The 19868-nt window shown below is 43.1% G+C and overlaps 1 protein-coding gene and 1 long non-coding RNA gene across 2 annotated transcripts in view; one reads left to right on the top strand and one right to left on the bottom strand.

Annotated features, from left to right (window-relative positions):
- Positions 1-13086, bottom strand: part of LOC144089923 (uncharacterized) — a 22498-nt gene extending 9412 nt beyond the window's left edge. Inside the window, exon 1 of the long non-coding RNA XR_013305236.1 lies at positions 3841-13086. This is a non-coding gene — a long non-coding RNA (uncharacterized LOC144089923). The remainder of the gene's footprint in view (positions 1-3840) is intronic.
- On the top strand, positions 2631-19868 carry fgf19 (fibroblast growth factor 19). Its single transcript, XM_077621162.1, has 5 exons — positions 2631-2881; positions 2974-3083; positions 3169-3272; positions 12698-13266; positions 13337-19868. The coding sequence occupies exons 1-5, from the start codon at positions 2823-2825 to the stop codon at positions 13359-13361; spliced, it is 867 nt and encodes a 288-aa protein (XP_077477288.1). The 5' UTR covers positions 2631-2822; the 3' UTR covers positions 13362-19868.

Below are 19868 nucleotides of genomic sequence, written 5' to 3'. Positions count from 1 at the left end.
AGAGGGAGTTGCGACCAGAGACATTACACGAAGGAGTTGCGGGGAGAGAGCCAGTGCTCCTGATGTTCTTATGAGCAGCCAACGAGAAGTAATATATACTCCTCGTATTTGCGAACACTCCGTCATTTGCGCTGAGTGACGGAAAAAACCACTGAAAAAAATGCAACGCTCCGCCCAGTGCTCGTAGATATCTGTTATACACGAAAGAGATGCGGCAAAAAAGTCAGTGCGTTAAAATCATAAACAGCCTCTCATGTCTTGGCCACCTGGCTTTCTTGTATATCGAAATTTGTCTCGTATCTAGAGATAATTATTTGCTCGAAATTTTACTCGCATCTCGAAATGCTCGTATGTCGAGGTAGCACTGTATACTGTATCTCTCTCTCACTCTCTCTCTCGCTCTCTCTCGCTCTCTCTCGCTCTCTATCTCTCTCTATCTCTCTCTATCTCTCTCTATCTCTCTCTATCTCTCTCTATCTCTCTCTATCTCTCTCTATCTCTCTCTATCTCTCTCTATCTCTCTCTATCACTCTCTATCTCTATCCATCTCTATCTATCTATTGGTCAGGAGGGTGAAGATTCAACCGAGAATCACTAAAAAGCAGATCTGCCAAGAATTAGAAGCTGCTGGAACACAGGTGTCAGTGTCCACAGTCAAGCGTGTTTTGCATCTCCATGGACTGAGAGGCTGCCGTGCAAGAAGGAAGCTCTTGCTCCAAAAGTGGCACCTTAAGGCTCGACTGAAGTTTGCTGCTGATCAAATGGACAAAGATAAGGCCTTCTGGCGGAAAGTTCTGTGGTCAGACGAAACAAAAATTGAGCTGGTTGGCCACAATGCCCAGCAATAAATTTGGAGGAGAAAAGGGGAGGCCTTTAACCCCAAGTACACTCTGCCTACCGTCAAGCACGGTGGTGGTAGTATTATGCTGTGGGGCTGTTTTGCTACCAATGGAACTGGTGCTTGACAGAGAGTAAATGGGATAATGAAGAAGGAGGATTACCTTCAAATTCATCAAGACAACTTAAAGTCATCAGAGATTGGGTCTTGGGCGTAGTTGGGTGTTCCAACGGGACAATGACCCCAAACACACATCAAAAGTGGTAATGGAATGGCTAAATCAGGCTAGAATTAAGGTTTTCAAATGGCCTTCCCAAAGTCCTGACTAAACCCCATTGAGAACTTGTGGACAATGCTGAAGAAACAAGTCCATGTCAGAAAGCCATCAAATTTAACTGAACTGCATCAATTCTGTCAAGAGGAGTGGTCAAATATTCAACCAGAAGCTTGCCAGAAATCAAATCAAAAGCCTTTATTGACATCATACACAGCTGTGTATAACGAAATTGGTGGTGCTACTCCACAAAGTGCGTTTTCCCAGTAAAAATAAAATAAAATAAGTAATATAAAAATATAAAAAGTCACTTTCGGCAAGGTACATTCTAAAATATTGTACAATCTGAGATATTGCACAATGTTATTGCACACCCCGAAGTTATTGCACAGAAGGGATTGTGTGTCGTGCTAACGCAAGTTCAGAGTCCTGATGGCTGTGGGAAAAAAAACTGTCCCTAAGTCTATTTGTCCATACTTTGTGAGACCTGTAGTGTCTGCCAGAGGGCAGCAGCTGGAACAAGTTGTGACCAGGGTGGTCTGGGTCCCTAACAATGTTCGGCTGAGGTAGCGAGGGCTGGCAATGTCATCCAGTGATGGCAGAGAGCAGCCAATGATCTTCTGGGCAGTGTTGATCACTCTCTGCATGGCTTTTCTGTCTGCTGCAATGCTTCCAGCGTACCACACTGTAATGCAGAATGCCAGGATGCTCTCCACAGTGGCTCTATAGAAGGTTACCAGAAGCTTAATGTCCAAGTTGTTCCTCCTGAGTACCCTCAGGAAATGGAGTCATTTCTGGGCCTTCTTCACCACTGCCGTGGTGTTGGTAGACCAGGAGAGCTTGTCCATGACGTGGACCTCCAGGAATTTGAAGGACTAGACCCTGTCTACACATACTCCATTTATGAGGAGTGGGGCCAGATCTGTGCTGCGTATGCGAAAGTCCAGGATTATTTCTTTAGTTTTTGTGGTGTTTAGTGTGAGATTGTTCACCAAACACCACAAAGTTGTTGACCTCATCTCTGTAGGCAGACTGACCCTAACCCTAACCCCATCCCCCCTGAGATGAGTCCGACCACAGTGGTGTCATCGGCAAATTTGATGATGGAGTTAGACTGGTGGGTCGGTGTACAGTCGTATGTGTACAGGGAGTATAGAAGAGGACTCAGGCTTGTGGATGGCTACCAAAAGCGCCTAATTGAAGTAAAAATGGCCAAGGGACATGTTACCAAATATTAGCGCTGCTGTATGTATGTTTTTGACCCAGCAGATTTGATCACTTTTTTCTGTTTACCCATAATAAAGTCATAAAAGAACCAAACTTCATGAATGTTTTTTTTATGACAAAGAAGTATCTGCTCCAATCACTCTATCAGAGAAAAATCAGAGTTGTAAAAATAACTGGAAAATCAAGAGAGCCATGACATTATGTTCTTCGCAAGTGTATGTAAACTTTTGACCACAACTGTATATTTGTGACACATTATAAAATATTTGTGTTGAGTTTCTTTGGCTTCTGTTTATGATTCATCTAATCACAGTATTCCACTAATTGGGAATGTTTAACGCAAACGAGAACCAGAAAAAATTAGTTGGATGATGTGAAGGGGTGTGTTGGTATGTTCGTGGAACTGGATTTGGGGTAGAAGGTTATCAGCAGCTGATAAGGACTGCATTTTAAAGGGTAGGTAGAGAAAAGAGTGCTTATTTCATGATTGAACAAGAACAAAAGCCTGATAGGAACAGGGGACATGAGGAATCATGCTTCTAGTACGAAATATCAATATTTCAGTTGTTAATTTATTTGTTGTGCTAAAATTCATTTACAGACCAGTTTCAAACTTGGAATCCTTACACAACAGCTGGAGCGAGACAGTTCGCTTAAGGCACCTGTATGCTGCCAAGGCCGGAGTACATCTTCTTATTTATGAAGACGGACAGATTCTAGGCTCTGCAGACCAAACTCTGTACAGTAAGTGATATGCAATGTGCATCTACCTTAACAGTATGACCTTTACCTTTGTATTGTTTGCCAATATTATTTCTGATGACAATAGGCTTGCTGGAAATCCACCCAGTGGCCCCAGGCTGTATTGTAATTAGAGGCTTTGAAACAGCACAGTTTCTTTGTATGGATTTTGATGGAAGGCTCTACTCATCAGTAAGTAATTGTGCTTTGAGTTATGAAAATGCTTATATCCCACGCATGGACAATTTAAGACAGCGCTACCTCTACTTACAAATACATCCACATACAATTTTTTCAGGTTCCGAAAGGTTGCTATGTGTAAATTATTGTTCCAAGATACGACAATCTGTCCAATTTACAAATCATCAGATGAAGTTCAATTGTAATAAATGATTATTGCAGCACTTACAAGAATTAATCAAGAAATTGCATCTCCAGTCAGCACGCAAGATGGCCTCAAGCACAACTTTTTACAGTTCGCTTGCAAATGCATCACGTCACCACAGACAGGCGACGCTACAATACACTTCTTGAACCTTTTTTTTTAATGATCATGCTTTAGTATTTTTCCTATTAGGTATCACCCAAAACTTTGCTAGCCTCCCATTCGCTACAAGAAAGCAGTGGCTCTATGATTTCATATGGTTAGTGTTAGGGCTAATCCCAACATCAAAATAATCTTCAAGCAGAGGAAGCATCAAACACGGAATAGTTTTAAACTCCATCGACCGATAGGAGTGGAAGATGGCAGGCCGCTTACCAAAATGGACACTGCTCGCTTGCTTCTTTGTCCTGGTTCGCCCCCGCCCCTCCGAAAAGGGAGGGAGCGGACAGACAGAGCACAACGTCCATCTGGTAGCTCTGTTCGCGCCAAATTCAAACTTCCTGAGGGCTGGGAGGACTTTTATTTAAGGTAGGTGGAGACAAACTTTAGGCGGGGACAACAAAAGGGGAGGTGTTATATACAAAGTGATGACAGGCCTTGACCAGTAGGTGTCAGTAGAATTCTATTCTAGTTGCTAAAAGGATTAAAGAATACAAGAGAAATACATTCCATATTTCACAGTTAGCATGCTGTAACGTAGCTGGGAAGCATGACGCTAGTTCGACCAGAAAATGGCGCCTCCCCACGGCAGCACCTAGACACTAGAGCTGGCCTTAACTGGAGTAGCGACAGTATGAGCGTGACTGTCTGACAAAATGTCTCTGTTCCAATACTATTTAATCTTCTCGAGGCCAGGAGCATTGCAGGTTTCGGGGTCAGAGTAATTAGTGAATAAAAAAATTAATCCTCCTTATCAGATACTGCTGGCGGTGAGTTCCTGATTCCAATGCCTTCGACGCCTGTTTGTCACAGAGTGGTTTCTTGAGTTTTGTGCCTAACATAATTTAAAGTTATAGGTTTACGTGCGTATGAATTGTAATGAATCATGTTCTAATGATGAGGTGTTATTTACCTTTTGTTTTTTCTATATCTTGTGAATAATGAGAAAGAGGGACATCGAGAATAGTGAGGAGCTGAACGTAATGCTTTTGTTTGGTTTGGGGTTGTGGGGTAATTCTAATCTTGTAATACAATCTTTTCTTATATATATTGATCATTTTTTGCATACATTCATGCATAGATTCTCATAAATATTCTATATAAATTGTGGAGCTAATTATGCTAATTCAATGAAGTTTGAAGAGGTGGAAGCCAGGATCTGTATTGTCTTTTATGATGCTCTTTGCCCTTCCTAGCCAAAGGGATTTGTAGATTGTGGACAGAGGAGATAGGGGGCGGTTGATGATCTTTTGCGCTGTGTTGATCACCCTCTGCAGTCTTTTACTCCCTGCTTCTGTGCAGCTTGAGTGCCACTGACACAGCGTAGGTCAGCATGCTCTCAATGGCAGACTGGTAGTAGGTCACCAACAGGTTGGTGTTTAGTTGCTCCTTCCTGAGTACTCTCAGGAAATGTAGTGTTAGGATTGGCTTGTTATTGTTTTTCCATTGCTTTCTCCCTGTGTTCTGATGTTCATTTCCCTACTCTTGTTTGTCCCTCCTGTCTTGCCGTTGCTCTTGCGCAGCTGCGTGTCATTTAGAATTATGTACAGACGCTCCCCTACTTACGAACATTCAACCTACGAACAACGGTACATACGAACATGTCTGCAAATTGCGTTTTAGTCCAAAAATGTTCGCAAGTCCAATTTTGTATTTCGCGCCTTTTTCGGAGTAGTACTTCTTTCCGCCGCTAATACCGACGCCTGGCGCTGTGAGAGCTCAGCTCACCCAGCATCTACCTTCTTCTTCGTTGCAATGCGGAAGTGCGTGAATGTATCTCCAGTGTGCAAAGAACCTTTTTCATTTGTATCATTAAATATCTCATGCATCCAATATTGAATATGGTTGGTGAAAAGCTAAAGGCTTCTATTGAGGGAGTTGCAAGGAAGAGGCAAGCCATTTCATTTGAAACGAGTGGCAATAATAACGAAGCTTGATGCGCGTGAGAGTGGTGAGCGTTTCACGGGCATTGAATCGTTCGACCGTCAGTACCATTTATAAACAGAAAGATCGAGCAGCAGGACCCAAATATTGAACGTTGCACAAAGTTTGCAAATCAATTGAATGATGCCATACAGTGCTACCGCATCATTTATGATGAAAAAAAGAAGAAAACTGCAATCGTCATTAGGTCGCTTCTTTTGGCCAGTTTCTAATACATAAATCTCTCTCTCTCTCTACAGCACTGTACATATTCTCTCCATTTTATTAAATGTTTTTTTTTCAGTACAAACCAATGCGTGTTACTTATACAAGCCTTAAACATACAAATGCACTTATATAAACCTTCAATATACTTATATCGGCCTTAAACATAAATTATAATACAAAATATAGCACTGAATCAACTTACAAACAAATTCAACTTATGAACAATCGCTCGGAACCAATTGCGTTCGTAAGAAGGGGAGCGTCTGTAATTTATCAGAATGTCTGCTTTATTTTCCTTGCCATGTTACCTCGTTCCTCGATTCCCTGTCTTTTCCCTAGCGTTTGTTTTCCAATATTTCCCATTAAGTCCCTTGTTACTTTCCTTGCCTCCTGCCTAAGTTATTGAAGTTTTCATCTCACCATCACTTCCCTCGTCCTCGCCTGCTTCTCTGCGTTTGGGTCCTATTCCTCGTGTGCTCGCCTCGACATCTTGCCGAAAACGTAACAGAACGATCCGACCAGCATGGACCCAGCGGGAAGCCACCGACGCTCTTGCCAACGCCAGCTATCCGGCTCACACTCCCCCGATTATTGGCCACATCCTTCACTCCGTCGCTCCTGGTTACTCGCTCGACTGGGAGATAATGCTCGACTTCCATCGGCCCCAGTTCATCGCCCTAGCTATCTGGGTTCGAACTCCGGTGTTGGAATAATGATTCAAACCTTTTAAATCATTATTAGTAATATTTAATTAAAAAAGGAAAAACATCTTTCAACAAACTCTGCCTACAACTTGCAAGGAGATGCAATGTGACGCCGTCTTAGTCCCCAGTGCATTCTGAATTGCAGTAACTGAATCATTGTATTTAATCGCGACACTCGAAAAACATGGTTATGTAATCAGTACAATAACACCCTCGCTGGTTAGAAAAACAACAGTGTGAGGAATGCTTTCAAGGTAAACAAAGCAAAGCCGTATTTTCAAACAATAATGCGATTATCGCCATCTTCTGCTGGAGTCCCGTCAAAACAGTCCCGTTGTGTTCTGCCGAAAAGCGTGTGTGAAAACAATGTGTCCTCGAGCTGTGGGGCCTTGAGGAGACGATGTGGAGGAAAAGTGTCCATGGTTCCATGAATTGGTTTATAGCCTTATTACTTATTGAAAAATGCTTACAACACATATAGAATATTCCATAATAATTCTAACATTCCCTCCTTTTACTATATGTTTGTTATTCATTTTATGACAAATTCAAAATGAGAGGGATATCACCGTTGGCTGTTTTAATTTTACCCGCTTAGGCTCTACTCGTTCGGCAGGTCTGAAAAGCAGAACACAAGATCATTTTCGTCCAATCCATCCTCGTAATTACCATGCTCCTGGAATTCACTGTTAGTGTCAGCACTTCAGTAGGAGATATAATTCATGCAATTTGGAATTTGTAGGGGCAATCGCAGTGGTTATAAGTCGGCTCATCAAAGATCTTAAGCAGGGAATAATACAACACCCACATAATGTCAAAATCGTAGCAAAAAGGGCTACCACAAATTAGGCCAAATCATTATTAGTGAGGCCACAAATCTGTCAGCGGACATTATTCTACTCCAGGATGCTTTTTCATCTTGCGGTTTAGGGTCTGCAGGCCATCGTTGGCCCTGGTGTGGGACCCAGTGGGGGGCGTGTTGTTGAGTGCAACATTTTCAAACGTTGCATACGCCCCCTGCTCCTTCAAGAAGCATTTCAACCGCTGCACGATCCTGGAACGCCGTCAGACTAGTGGCTGCCAGTTGTTCCTTTATCGCCACAAATCCCTGTTCAGTATAATTTCCAAGGTTTTGGACATTGTAATGCAGGTAATTTATCCAATCAACATTTTTGTTTGGAGTAATTAAAAGAAAAATATACTCCCAACCTGCTGCGATCTGATTAGCCAACTTATACTCATCCTCGTGGATGCCAATCGCATCAATGTATGTCGGATCACCCTCTCTCCATGCGACGCCGTCGCGAGGGGCCCGCCATCATACCTGATTTCTGTGCGGCCAATTGTATCTCCTCTACTGTAGATGGAAAAACAGACACTGGTAATAGCAGTGAGACCAAGGCACAAAGTCCTGCAGTCATTTTGGCAGGAGTCGTATAATTTGTTTTGACCCCACCACCACCATAGGTCAGAACGTGGAATCAGGGGTGCAGTCTGTTTTAGGACGTGGGCACACCACGTCACATTTATCGCTCCCAGTGCCGGACCGTGCCCTGTGAGGACTAAGCAGGTAAAATGATTAAACGCGACATGTGTTGAAAAGATAGGCTTGTCCTTTGCTGCCGTTGTAACTGGGTAGACATTATTCCATTTCATACATTTTGGGCTTACATCTTTTGTCATTATCTCCTTTACACAATCAGGGGTAATTTGCGCGGGTACTACTCTTAAGAGAGGTCGGCCCCCCCCATACATGTTATACAGGTTTGATACAGGTTTGATTTATAATAGCTGCATTTTCCATCAACAATAACCAATTATTTCTTACCGCCTCCCGTTTGGGAACTCCCCGTTGCAGAAATGAATTCTCTGGTCATCTCAGATTTTAATTTTACTATGGCGGATCCGGGTGTTTCCATCTCCGACGACCTTCTTACCCATGGACTTAGGAAAAACGTCAGACAAAGATTCACAAGTTAATTTGTCAGTCTGAATTATGATTTGTAATGCCCCACCGTATGGGTTAATTTTATCGAAGGCCTGATGGTTTTTCGCACACGTGTGTCATCAAAGCATGCCAATCTAGACCAGTTTCTGCAACAAGGTTTCCCCAATCTGTTTTAGGACTGTTATGTACCACACATATTCTATAAAATCCATGTGTATCCTTTGAAATGGATATGTAGCTTTTGTAGCTTGACATAAGGGGGAATCGCCCGTGTTTTTGCCATATATCTGCATATAGATTGAATATATAACCTCCCCCTTTTTTGAGGCATGAAATTTACCATGACTCAAAATGGTAGCCCTCCTAGATAAGACTTTTGTTTTTGTTTAGTCCCCCAGGTTCCCAAAATTTCCCATTGCAGAAATCAAAAATTTCATTTGGCGAAATTCTTTTCTTTTTTGTTTCTGTCCTACTCTGCCACCGCCGTCCTTGAAAGGCTTATCAGCGATTTCAGAAATATTCCACCTTGATATTAGAATATTGATATATCTTGGTGGCTAGCCAATTGAAACACAAAAGACAGACACTCATCCACGCTGGCACTCATAATCAAGAAATTTAGAGTGCTCCCCCAATCATCAAGATTGATGCCTGAAGAAACTAGATAATTAATGTATTAGATTCACATGCCACATATCTAAAAATAGAAATTTGTTCAATAACGGAAAAGTTGTGACCCATTGAAACACACACACACCCCCTTTTTGTATTTTAACCGTTTGTAAAAACTTTATCTCCATGTTCTGGATTAAGTTACACCCCCTTTCAATGTTATCGAATTTTGCCCATTCTAATCAACCCATCTACTTAAAGCATTTCCCCAAGGTTGATATCTTATAATTTGGAGATGTTATTTTTAAAACATAGACATTATTTCATCACTTGTTTCACACCATGGAAGGCCCCACCTGAATTTAGATTTTTTTTGTTTGTTTGTAGATATTCCCCTTTATCTAAGCTTGTTATTGCCCATCGTTATCACCGTAACATTCAGTTGTATTAACCCCATAATTGCAATGCAGTAAGTTTTGGCTAAACTCTGAATGTGTATGCCTCTAAAGCAATAGACAGTAATAACGTCCCAATAGTCATCAATATGACCTATAGCAAAGCATACGCCCCCTTCAGGTCAAACAAGGAAAGTCTTTTGTGCACCTAAAGACGCTCCATGTTTCTTCTAGGGAAACTATGCCTATCCTTAACCAATTATCTTATCTACCCCAGCCAGGTTCAATTTACCTAACAATTTGGACGAATGCCATGAAATTTCTCATTTCCGCATTGTTAATTTCATGTCTGATTTCTTTAACAACCAAATAACCCTTAATACCTAAGACATAAATTGCACCCCATATTATGTTTACTTAAGATAAGAGCCATTTCTTATAGCTCCCTGTTACCACAAGAAAAATCTACAATAATTAAATTAGAGAAATCCACCTTTTACTAGGCATTTCCTAATTACAATTTTCAATGCTTAATAAAGGACCCACAAATTGTAACCAACATGCCATAATATTGTAAAAAATCCATTCATTTTTCTTTAACCAGCCAACCATTCAAAAACAGTAATAATATCGTTTTATCCTCCAAAACTAGCTCTCTTCAATTAAGAGCCCTTTGAACTTCACAAAAAAGAAAATAAAATAATAATAATAGTATTATTCCCAATTCCAAAGCTTTCCCCAAATCAATCTTTGCCAAACAGATTTTCTATCACCTCGAAAGACATTGACCTTCATGCTCGCTGCAGAAGCAGCATCCTTATCTTTTGTTTACAAATTCCAAAGTGCTCTCTTTTCTTTGTGCCCAATGCTTCCCCTCCTGTGCCTCCTGTGAGCAATTATTTTTTAGAGAAGACTAAATTAATAAACTAAATTAATTACTCTCCCGATATCCAACTATATCATCATATCATCGTAGTTTGTCAAGACCCCATACTCACAATATGCTGCAAGCACAACTATATTATAGCAAAACCCATTTCTGCCCTCAAGTTTGCTTCAGCACCCCCAAGGCCAATTATTTTAATATTCAGCCGCACCAAAACAGAGCGCTCCCCCCGCAATCAAAGCATTATTCGGCAAGTTTAGAGTCTGACCAAAACGCAGTTTTGGCAACCCCGCTAAACATTTAATTTGCTGTTTTGTATTTCTGTTAACCAAAATATTCCCGCTAGCAGACGGGAACGAAACCAGGATAAGCCACAATAAGCCATTTCATTCCAGTACATTGACAGTACATTTAGTTACTATTAACAAGTATGCCTAGCAGCATCACACAAAAATTTTAATTGCATCCCATTCACGAACAGTGTGATTTCAGGTTTAATTGTATCAAGTGCCAATATCTCCGCTAAATTTAGTTCCACTTCCCTCTGCTCAAATCCATTTCTCGTTTTGAGCAGGCCCCCCGACTAGTCATGCCGATTTGCCTTCACTTTTAGAGGCCCTGTTATTTGGGCAATCGCGGGATATATGACCTATTTTCCCACAGATCCAACAGGCCCTGTTATTTGGGCAATCGCGGGATATATGACCTATTTTCCCACAGATCCAACAGATTTTCTCTCTGTTACCTCGATTTCTGTTGAACTTCCCTGCGTATTTTTTTTCATTATCCCTGTTAAAAGGTTTACGTTCCCACCCCTTATTTTGGTCAAAAATCCCGTCCTCGTTAGAGGGTGCCCCCCCCTTTCTTTTCCCTTTCTTTTTTAAAACCTCTTCAGCCTGGACCGCCTGATTTACGTATTGTTCAAGCGTGCCCGTAGGCCTGTCTATCATCCAAATTTGCTGCGTTTCCACCCCATTCAGGTGATAAAATCTAATGTCCTCTTTTCTGTGGAATAACACAGCCTCTGTGTTTCCAGTCCCACCGTTATCAACTGATTTAACGCATCCATCACTCCGTTCCCTTGCCATCATAAACCAATAATAGGTATCATTATATCCCTCCTGCTCCATTTTGCTAAGGTTTCCCCCATGCTTAGCACGTATTTTATCCTGCAGTATCAAAATCTTATGCATATTAAGCTGGCCAGCAAATCCATATTTATTTATCCATAAGTTTAGATGTTTAATTCTCAAAGCGCTCTGATTTTCAACAAATTTCCAATCCTTACACGGCAGACGCATCTTTGGATCGTCAATAGCCGTTTTACTGTTTCCACTACCCATTTTTGGAGTGGATTTGTGTGCCCCCGTAGTACCTTTTTTTTTTTGTACACGGCAGACGTTTATAGACCACACCGTGTCTACCTGCTAGTGACTAGTATCCACAGGGTTTTTTAAAATCGCTAATCCCCAGGACGCGAGCCTTACTTCTCAAAATAAGGCCTTCGCGTGTGATGCCCTTCACGCACTCGGAACCCGTCAACAATATGCAGCCATCACACGCGGACTCGGCAGAAATGTCGAAAGATGCTTACCAAGAGGATAGTCGTCAACCGATTAGAAAACAGGCGCTGCTGAGAAATAGTCCAGCCTGGAAAAGGGATTCTCGCCGTGCACGGTCACTCCAGATATTAAACCGCAGCGTCTGGATTCCCTATCGGTTTGTTGACCCCGGCTACTCGAAGGACCAAATGTTGGAATAATGATTCAAACCTTTTAAATCATTATTAGTAATATTTAATTAAAAAAGGAAAAACATCTTTCAACAAACTCTGCCTACAACTTGCAAGGAGATGCAATGTGACGCCGTCTTAGTCCCCAGTGCATTCTGAATTGCAGTAACTGAATCATTGTATTTAATCGCGACACTCGAAAAACATGGTTATGTAATCAGTACAATAACACCCTCGCTGGTTAGAAAAACAACAGTGTGAGGAATGCTTTCAAGGTAAACAAAGCAAAGCCGTATTTTCAAACAATAATGCGATTATCGCCATCTTCTGCTGGAGTCCCGTCAAAACAGTCCCGTTGTGTTCTGCCGAAAAGCGTGTGTGAAAACAATGTGTCCTCGAGCTGTGGGGCCTTGAGGAGACGATGTGGAGGAAAAGTGTCCATGGTTCCATGAATTGGTTTATAGCCTTATTACTTATTGAAAAATGCTTACAACACATATAGAATATTCCATAATAATTCTCACTTTCTCAATGGAGGGAAAATCCTCGGCCCCCATCACCCCCTGTCGATCGCCCCAGCTATCTGTGTTTGGATTCAGATTTTTCCGAATGTGAGGACGGTCATGAGCTAATTGTGGGCTGCAGATTCGGACTCGGACTGTGATTTTCTCAGCCGATTCGGACTTCAATACACCCCTCCGGAGGATCTTGACCCCGTTTTCTTCTCCGATGACTCCGACCTGGATTCCCAGCTGGCCATCTTCAATGGACCACCACGTGGGGGCCGGGGAGGCTCAGGTAGGAGTTTTGAACACCGCCTGCCTTGTCTTTGTGGGGAGGCACAGCAGCGAGATTTTTCCCCGTGTCGGTTGGCCATCTACAATGGACAACCTCCGGAGCAGGCGGCGAGCGCCGCGACGCAGGGAGAAGAGGGGCTCCTTGCTCGCCTTCACCCGTCCGAGCTCCCCGCTTGTCTTCGCCCGTCCGAGCTCCCCGCTGGCCTTCGCCCGTCTGAGCTCCCCGCTCCCCTTTGCCCATCCGAGCTCCCAGCTCTCCGGGTCCGCTGGACGAGGGGGTTGGCGGCGGCGACTCTCCGGGCCCCCTGAACGAGGGGGGTGGAGGCGACTCTCCAGGCCACCTAGGCGAGGGCGTCGGGGGCGGCGACTGTCCGGGCCCCCTGCAAGTAGGGGTCGGAGGCCGCTCGAGCAGCCAGGGTAAGGTGGCCGCCCGAGCAGCCAGGGTAAGGTGGCCGACGATCTTTCTGAAATTCTGGTGTCTGTTCAGGGCAGGGCCCTCAGCCATCACTTAAAGGGCCGACGCGGACGCACGCCGTGCCGGCGTGGACGCCCGCCGGACCGGCCACTCCCACTCCTCGTACAGTGCCGGCGTGGACGCCCACCGGACCGGCCACTCCCACTCCTCGTACAGTGCCGGCGTGGACGCCCGCCGGACCGGTCAATTCCACGCCTCGTCAATGGCCGGTGCAGAGGCTCGCCGGATCGGCCACGCCCATGCCTCATCACTGGACAGCGCGGATGCCCGCCGGACCGGCCACTCCCACGGCTCTTCACAGCCTGACGCGGACGCCCACCGGACCAGCCACTCCCACTCCTCGTCAAGTGCTGGCGCGAACGCCCGCCGGACCAGCCACTCCCACGCCTTGTCAAGGGCCGGCGCGGACACTCCCATGCCTCGTCATGGGTCTGCGCAGATGCCTGCCGGAATGGCCACGCCCACGCCTCCTCAAGGGCTGGTACAGATTCCTGAAGGACTGGCCACTCCCACGCCTCGTCACTGGCCAGTGTGGATGCCCGCCGGACCGGCCACTCCTACGCTTTGTCACTGACCGGCGCGGACGCCCACCGGGGCGTCCACTCCGGCCGCCTTGTCTTTGCAGCGAGATTTTTGTCTGTGTCGGTTGGCCATCTACAATGGACCACCTCCGGAGGAGGCGGCAAACGCAGGGAGAAGAGGGGCTCCCGCTCGCCTTCACCCGTCCGAGCTCCCCGCTTGCCTTTGCCTGTTTCTTCACGGCGCGGACGCCCGCTGGACCGGCCACTCCCACTCCTTGTCAAGGGCCGGCGCAGACGCCTGCCGGACTGGACACTCCCACGCCGCGTAATGGGCCGGCGCGGACGCCCGCCTGACCAGCCACTCCCATGCCTCTTCACAGCCCTCCCCCTCCCCCTCGCCCTCTCCCACTCCCTCTCTCTATCCCTTTTTCTCTCTCCCTCCTTTCCTCTCTCCCTCCTTTCCTCTCTCCCTCCCTCTCTCCCTCCCTCTCCCTCTTCCTCTCTCTCACTCTCTTGCCCTCTCTCTCTCCCTCCCTCTCTCTCCATCTCTATCCCTCTCTATCCCTCACTCTCCCTCTTCCTCCCTCTCTCTTCCTCTCTCTCTCACTCTCTTGCCCTCTCTCTCTCCCTCTCTCTCTCTCATTCTCCCTCCCTCTCTCTCCCTCTCTCTCCCGCTCTCCTTCTCTCTCCCTCTCTCTCCGTCTCTCTCCCTCTCTCTCCCCCTCTCAGGTTCAGAGATGGAAGTTCACGTATGATAATTGGTATTGAGTTCCTGGTATGTGAGGCATGGATAGAGAAAGTACTTTGGCCGAATGCATTCTTTTTGAAGGGGACTACACAGTCACCTCTAGAGCCAGCCCTTGTTAATGTGTTGGAATTTTTTTGTATAAAATCTTCCAGTGGAGAAGGAGCTTTGTGATGTTAGATGTTGTAAATGAAGGTGGCATTTGCCTCTCTCTCTCATTTTCTGAACCGCTTCATCCTCATTAGGGTCGCGGGGGGTGCTAGAGCCTATCCCAGCTGACACCCTGAATCGGTGGCCAGCCGATCGCAAGGCACAAGGAGACAGACAACCATGCACACTCACACCTATACCTAGGGGCAATTAAGTGTCTCCAATCAGCCTACCATGCATGTTTTCGGAATGTGGGAGGAAACCGTAGTACCCAGAGGAAATCCACACAGGCCCGGGGAGAACATGCAAACTCCACACAGGTGGACCTGACCTGGATTTGAACCCAGGACCCCAGAGCTGTGAGGCCGACGCACTAACCACTTGCTCCACCGGGCCGCCTGTATATTCAACAGTATTGTCCCAGTTCAATCGTTTGTGTTTTTTTTAAACATCTGACAGTGCGTGGTGCGTTTTGGTTTATTGTCTAGTACTTTTAGAAACTTTCTTATGAATGGTTTCAATTGGTTTTAGTGTTGTCTTGCAGGCCGATGACCAACTTGTCAGGCAGTAAGTCAAGTGTGATATGATTATTGTTCTAAAATACAGTTTTGCCGACTGAGACTTTAGAATTTTACTAATGAACCTAAAATAGGACAAATTGAATTTAATTTTATTCAGTGTCTCTTATCTGTCGTTTAAAGACAAGTTGATAGTCAAGAGTGATTCCTAGGTATTTAAATTCTTGCACTACATTGATTGTTTGGGGTCACTGTTATTTGTCGCTCTTTTTTAGAAGTACATACAGACAGTCTAAGATATGTTTAAGTGTAGTTGATATTTTACAAGCCAGTTATTCACGCTCGTCATTGCATCTGTGTTTTCTGTATAACTTTTCTCTGACGAAATTTTAGTCTACTTTTTGGTTATTCTTCCAGTTTAATAATATTGGTTTTAATTTTTTTTAATTTTTTATAGCTCTCTTTAAATCATTAGTAGTGGATGGGCTTGTTATTTGGGAAGGTCATATACTTAGATTGCCCAGCGGTTAAGTGTTAGGAGGTAGTACTTAAATTCTGGAGTTCAAAAATTAAGATTTTTTTTGTCCACTAAAGTCAGGTATGGATTAGTGCACATAGCCAAATAGCATGAAAACGTGGCTTAACCACACAATGGTCGCGGGGATGAAAAGGTGGGTCTGGAGTATTTTCTTTGCAAATTGTACATGTATTGGACTGAAACAAAAAACTTTTATGCATATCAGTTTGAGTGGTATGGCATCTATAAAGTATAAAATGGATAAATTTCAAGTTACTATTCTTAGTCATTGTTAACATAGTCTTACAGATAAATTTTTATTATCAAAAGGTATTGTAAAATCATTTCTAGTTTTCGATTGGTAAGGGTAAGGTATTTACATGTACTTTTTTGTGATTTTATTCGAAAAAAACTGGTGGGTCTCAGGAGCTATCCGTAGTTCAGAATTGACATTTGATGACTGGCCGGATTTGATCATACTGAAGGAAACTGATACATCATCATCCGTATTGCTAAAGGCAGACCACACCATAGACTGGTCACCAGTCAGCCATAGGGCACACAGAGAGACAGACAGCCATTTGCACGCAGAACGATGAGCGGTAATTGATCCCACGATTGCCCAGAACACTAGAACCATAAAGTTGAAATTAATACCTCTGATTTTAAATTCTAGCAAGCCATATTCATTCATCAATTCACCCATACACCCATCCGCCTATACACCCTTCGCCCCACAAACCCGCACACCCACCCATCCATCCAAACGCCCATCCAGCCACCCGCCCATAAAGCCACCCAGCCACCCACCAAATTGGAGAAAATATTTAGTGGTGCTTAAATGCTGAATGAGTGATTTCCATGGATTTCCATCCTTGAACTTCTGCAGTCAAACAACATCAGCTGTGCATTTCAAACGGCCACTTGGTTCATCAACCTTTGTCCAGTGTGTTAAAGGAAAAGATATGTTTACAGAGTGAAAAACATGAATGAAAAGTGCCAGGAAAAATACCCTTCGTAAATAACTGTAACCAAGATAAACAGATGTCAAAGAACTGAAAGAACATTGTATTTATTTACTCAAAAGGCTAAAGAATGTAACATTTAATAATAGTAAAAGTTTTATTTTGCAAATTCTGTGATTAAAAAGAATATTAGATGTTTTGCTGTGTCCTGCCTCGTGGTGTAGAGGTTCACTCGCCTGACTTTGGTGTGGGCAGGCGCGGGCTCAATTCCTGGTGGTGGTATGATTGGGAGTGTGCATGGTTGTTTGGCTCTCTGTGTGCCCTACAACTGACTGGTGACCAGTCTAGGGTGTAGTCTGCCTTTTGCTCGAAGACAGCTGGGTTAGGCTTCTGCAACCCCCGCAACCCTTTTGAGGATGGACAGCATGGAAGATGAATGAATGAATGTTTTGCTGTCATATTATTCCAAATGCTTCAGCACTCATTTGATATTATATAGTTTCTTCAGAGGCCTGGCAGAACAATACTAGGGGCAAAACCAAGCACCCATTTTTATGGGTTGAACAAAACAATGACTGGAAAAGATTTGCAATGGAGTGTTGAAAATGTTAATTCATGGATATTAGTTTGTTCAATTACTTAAAAATTCTTGGAAGACAAGTTGTAATTCTTTCACTGTACACTAATCCCTCATTTTTCACGGATAATGTAGACCATATATGATAATCAAAAAATCGTGAGGTAGGATCACGTCTATTATTACTACAGTAATACCTTGACATACGAGTGTCCCAACCTATGAGAAATTTGAGATATGAGGAAAATTGTGAGCAAATTTTTGCCTTGAGATAAGAGAAAAATTTGAGATATGAGCATAGGAGCATGGTTCCCGATGTGGCTGTCCGGGTGGCCGAGTATGCGAGAGGCTGCTTATGAGAACCGCATTGCTGTCCTTCTCACCACATCTCCCTTGAAACAAATTTTATATATTGTGTGTTTATAGTAATCTAAGTTCAATTAAGTTATATTTAAAGTTTATGTATGTTACGAGGACGTTGCCCTCTGTCAAGTCTCTCTCCTGTCCTTTCTCTCCCTCTCTTTCGCAGTAAGCCGCTATGTCTGTACTGAGTAATGTCACATTTTAGTATTGAAGATCATAACAAGTCACAAAGTATTTGTTACTTTTTGAGTAGGTGGTGAATTGGAAAAAATAAAAAGATGTTTTTCCACGGTAATATCCGTTTTTGGTGATTTTTCAGAGGGTAGGAACGGATTTTGTCTTTAGTTATTTTCTATGGTAAAAATTGATTTAAAATACGAGTAAATGAGTCCATATGTGGGTATTGAGGCTAGTATAACAAATAAAGTCTACATTGGACCTGTTGAGATAACAAAATTTAGTGGGCAAAATATTGCCACTATTGCCAAAATTCGATATTATGGTTTAAAAAAGTTTTAAAGTCTTAAAGAGGGTGGGAACGGATTAATGTGTATTTTGTTACATTCTATGGAAAAATTTGATCTGAGATACGAGTAAATGAGTCCATATGTGGCTATTGAGGCTAGTATAGCAAATAAAGTCAGCATTGGACCTGTTGAGATAACAAATTTTAGTGGGCAAAATATTGCCACTATTGCCAAAATTCGATATTATGGTTTAAAAAAGTTTTAAAGTCTTAAAGGGGGTGGGAACGGATTAATGTGTATTTCGTTACTTTCTATGGAAAAATTTGATTTGAGATACGAGTAAATGAGTCCATATGTGGCTATTGAGGCTAGGATAGCAAATAAAGTCAGCATTGGACCTGTTGAGATAACAAATTTTAGTGGGCAAAATATTGCCACTATTGCAAAAATTCGATATTATGGTTTAAAAAAGGTTTAAAGTCTTAAAGAGGGTGGGAACGGATTAATTTGTATTTAGTTATTTTCTATGGAAAATTTTGATTTGAGATACGAGTAAATTGACATACGAGCTTGGTCCCGGAATGCATTCATTTATCGGACAAGTTTAGCACAGGAAAAACAATAATAAGAACATTTTAAACTATTTAGACTGCAGTGAATGTGGCCGGCAAACTAAAATGAGTTTGACACTTCTGTTACAGTTAAAACAATTCATAAATACCTTCCTAAATTAATTGTCTAAGATGCGAACCATTACATCAAAATAAACAGAAATTCTCTGAAAATGGGCATAAAATTTGAAACACACTGATCTTTGAAACATTCCCCTTGAGAACCATCCTTCAGGTGTGTATCGTATTTCACCGCTTGACAAAGTACCACCAGTGTGTAATAAATTGCTTTAATCCAACAACCAATAGGCATCATTGAAACATTCACCTATACCTCAGCCTTTTTGTCCGACACGCAGCAACCTCAGTTTATAGTAATTTCTCCATCAAACACCGCATGCAGCTCAATTTGTGTGTGCTACAGGAATCCGAATGAAAAAAAACATTTTTTAGATTATTAATGCTTGAAATGATGCAACTGTGGAATAGTGGGTAGCACAGCACTCTTACAGTTCTGAGATTCAGAGTTCAATCCCCGGTGGGTTCCATTCTTCCAGTGTGAAGTTTGCATTTTCACCCCATGCCTGCGTGGGTTTTATCTGAGTACTCCGGTTTCCTACCACATCCCAAAAAACATGCGAGGTAGGCTGGTTGACCCCTCTAAATTGTCCCTATGTATGAGGGAGAGTAAAACGTTTCAATTTAGAGTAACGTAAGATTAAAACTTATTTTTAAGTGTGTATCGTAATCTCAGTTCATTTAAGTTAATTTTCAAGTTTATGTTATGTTATGGGCGCTGAAGTCCGTCAAGTCTCTCTCCTGTCCTTTCTCTCTATCTCTTGTCCGCGCACTCCATTATCGTCTGTCTGTGCTGAGCAGTGATGTGCCGCCAGGGCCTTCAGGGCCTTCTCTGCTGGCCGAAGAAATATCTGAATCACCGACTGATGTTATTTATATTTTGCCCATGAATACTTATTAAATAATTCCAAATTGTCTGTCATCTTCCTTTCATTGCTTTCCCCCTGGTTGCACTGCTTCCAGATGTGTGTTTTCGTATTGAAGCATTTAACCAATCACATTTCAGCCATTATTTGTTCCCAGGGTCAGAAA

Source organism: Stigmatopora argus, chromosome 2, assembly GCF_051989625.1.
Source record: "Stigmatopora argus isolate UIUO_Sarg chromosome 2, RoL_Sarg_1.0, whole genome shotgun sequence".
NCBI lineage: Eukaryota > Metazoa > Chordata > Actinopteri > Syngnathiformes > Syngnathidae > Stigmatopora > Stigmatopora argus.
The sequence above is the reverse complement of the archived record's forward strand: the minus strand, read 5'-3'. Positions and strand labels throughout refer to the sequence as shown.

What these genes read in the sequence shown, in the direction of transcription:
- fgf19 (XM_077621162.1), top strand. Translation starts at nt 2,823, where the DNA reads ATGATTGAACAAGAACAAAAGCCTGATAGGAACAGGGGACATGAGGAA. An exon ending in CATGAGGAATCATGCTTCTA is followed by an intron (nt 2,882 to 2,973) that starts GTACGAAATATC and finishes CTTACACAACAG; the next exon opens with CTGGAGCGAGACAGTTCGCT. An exon ending in ATGGAAGGCTCTACTCATCA is followed by an intron (nt 3,273 to 12,697) that starts GTAAGTAATTGT and finishes TGTGGGCTGCAG; the next exon opens with ATTCGGACTCGGACTGTGAT.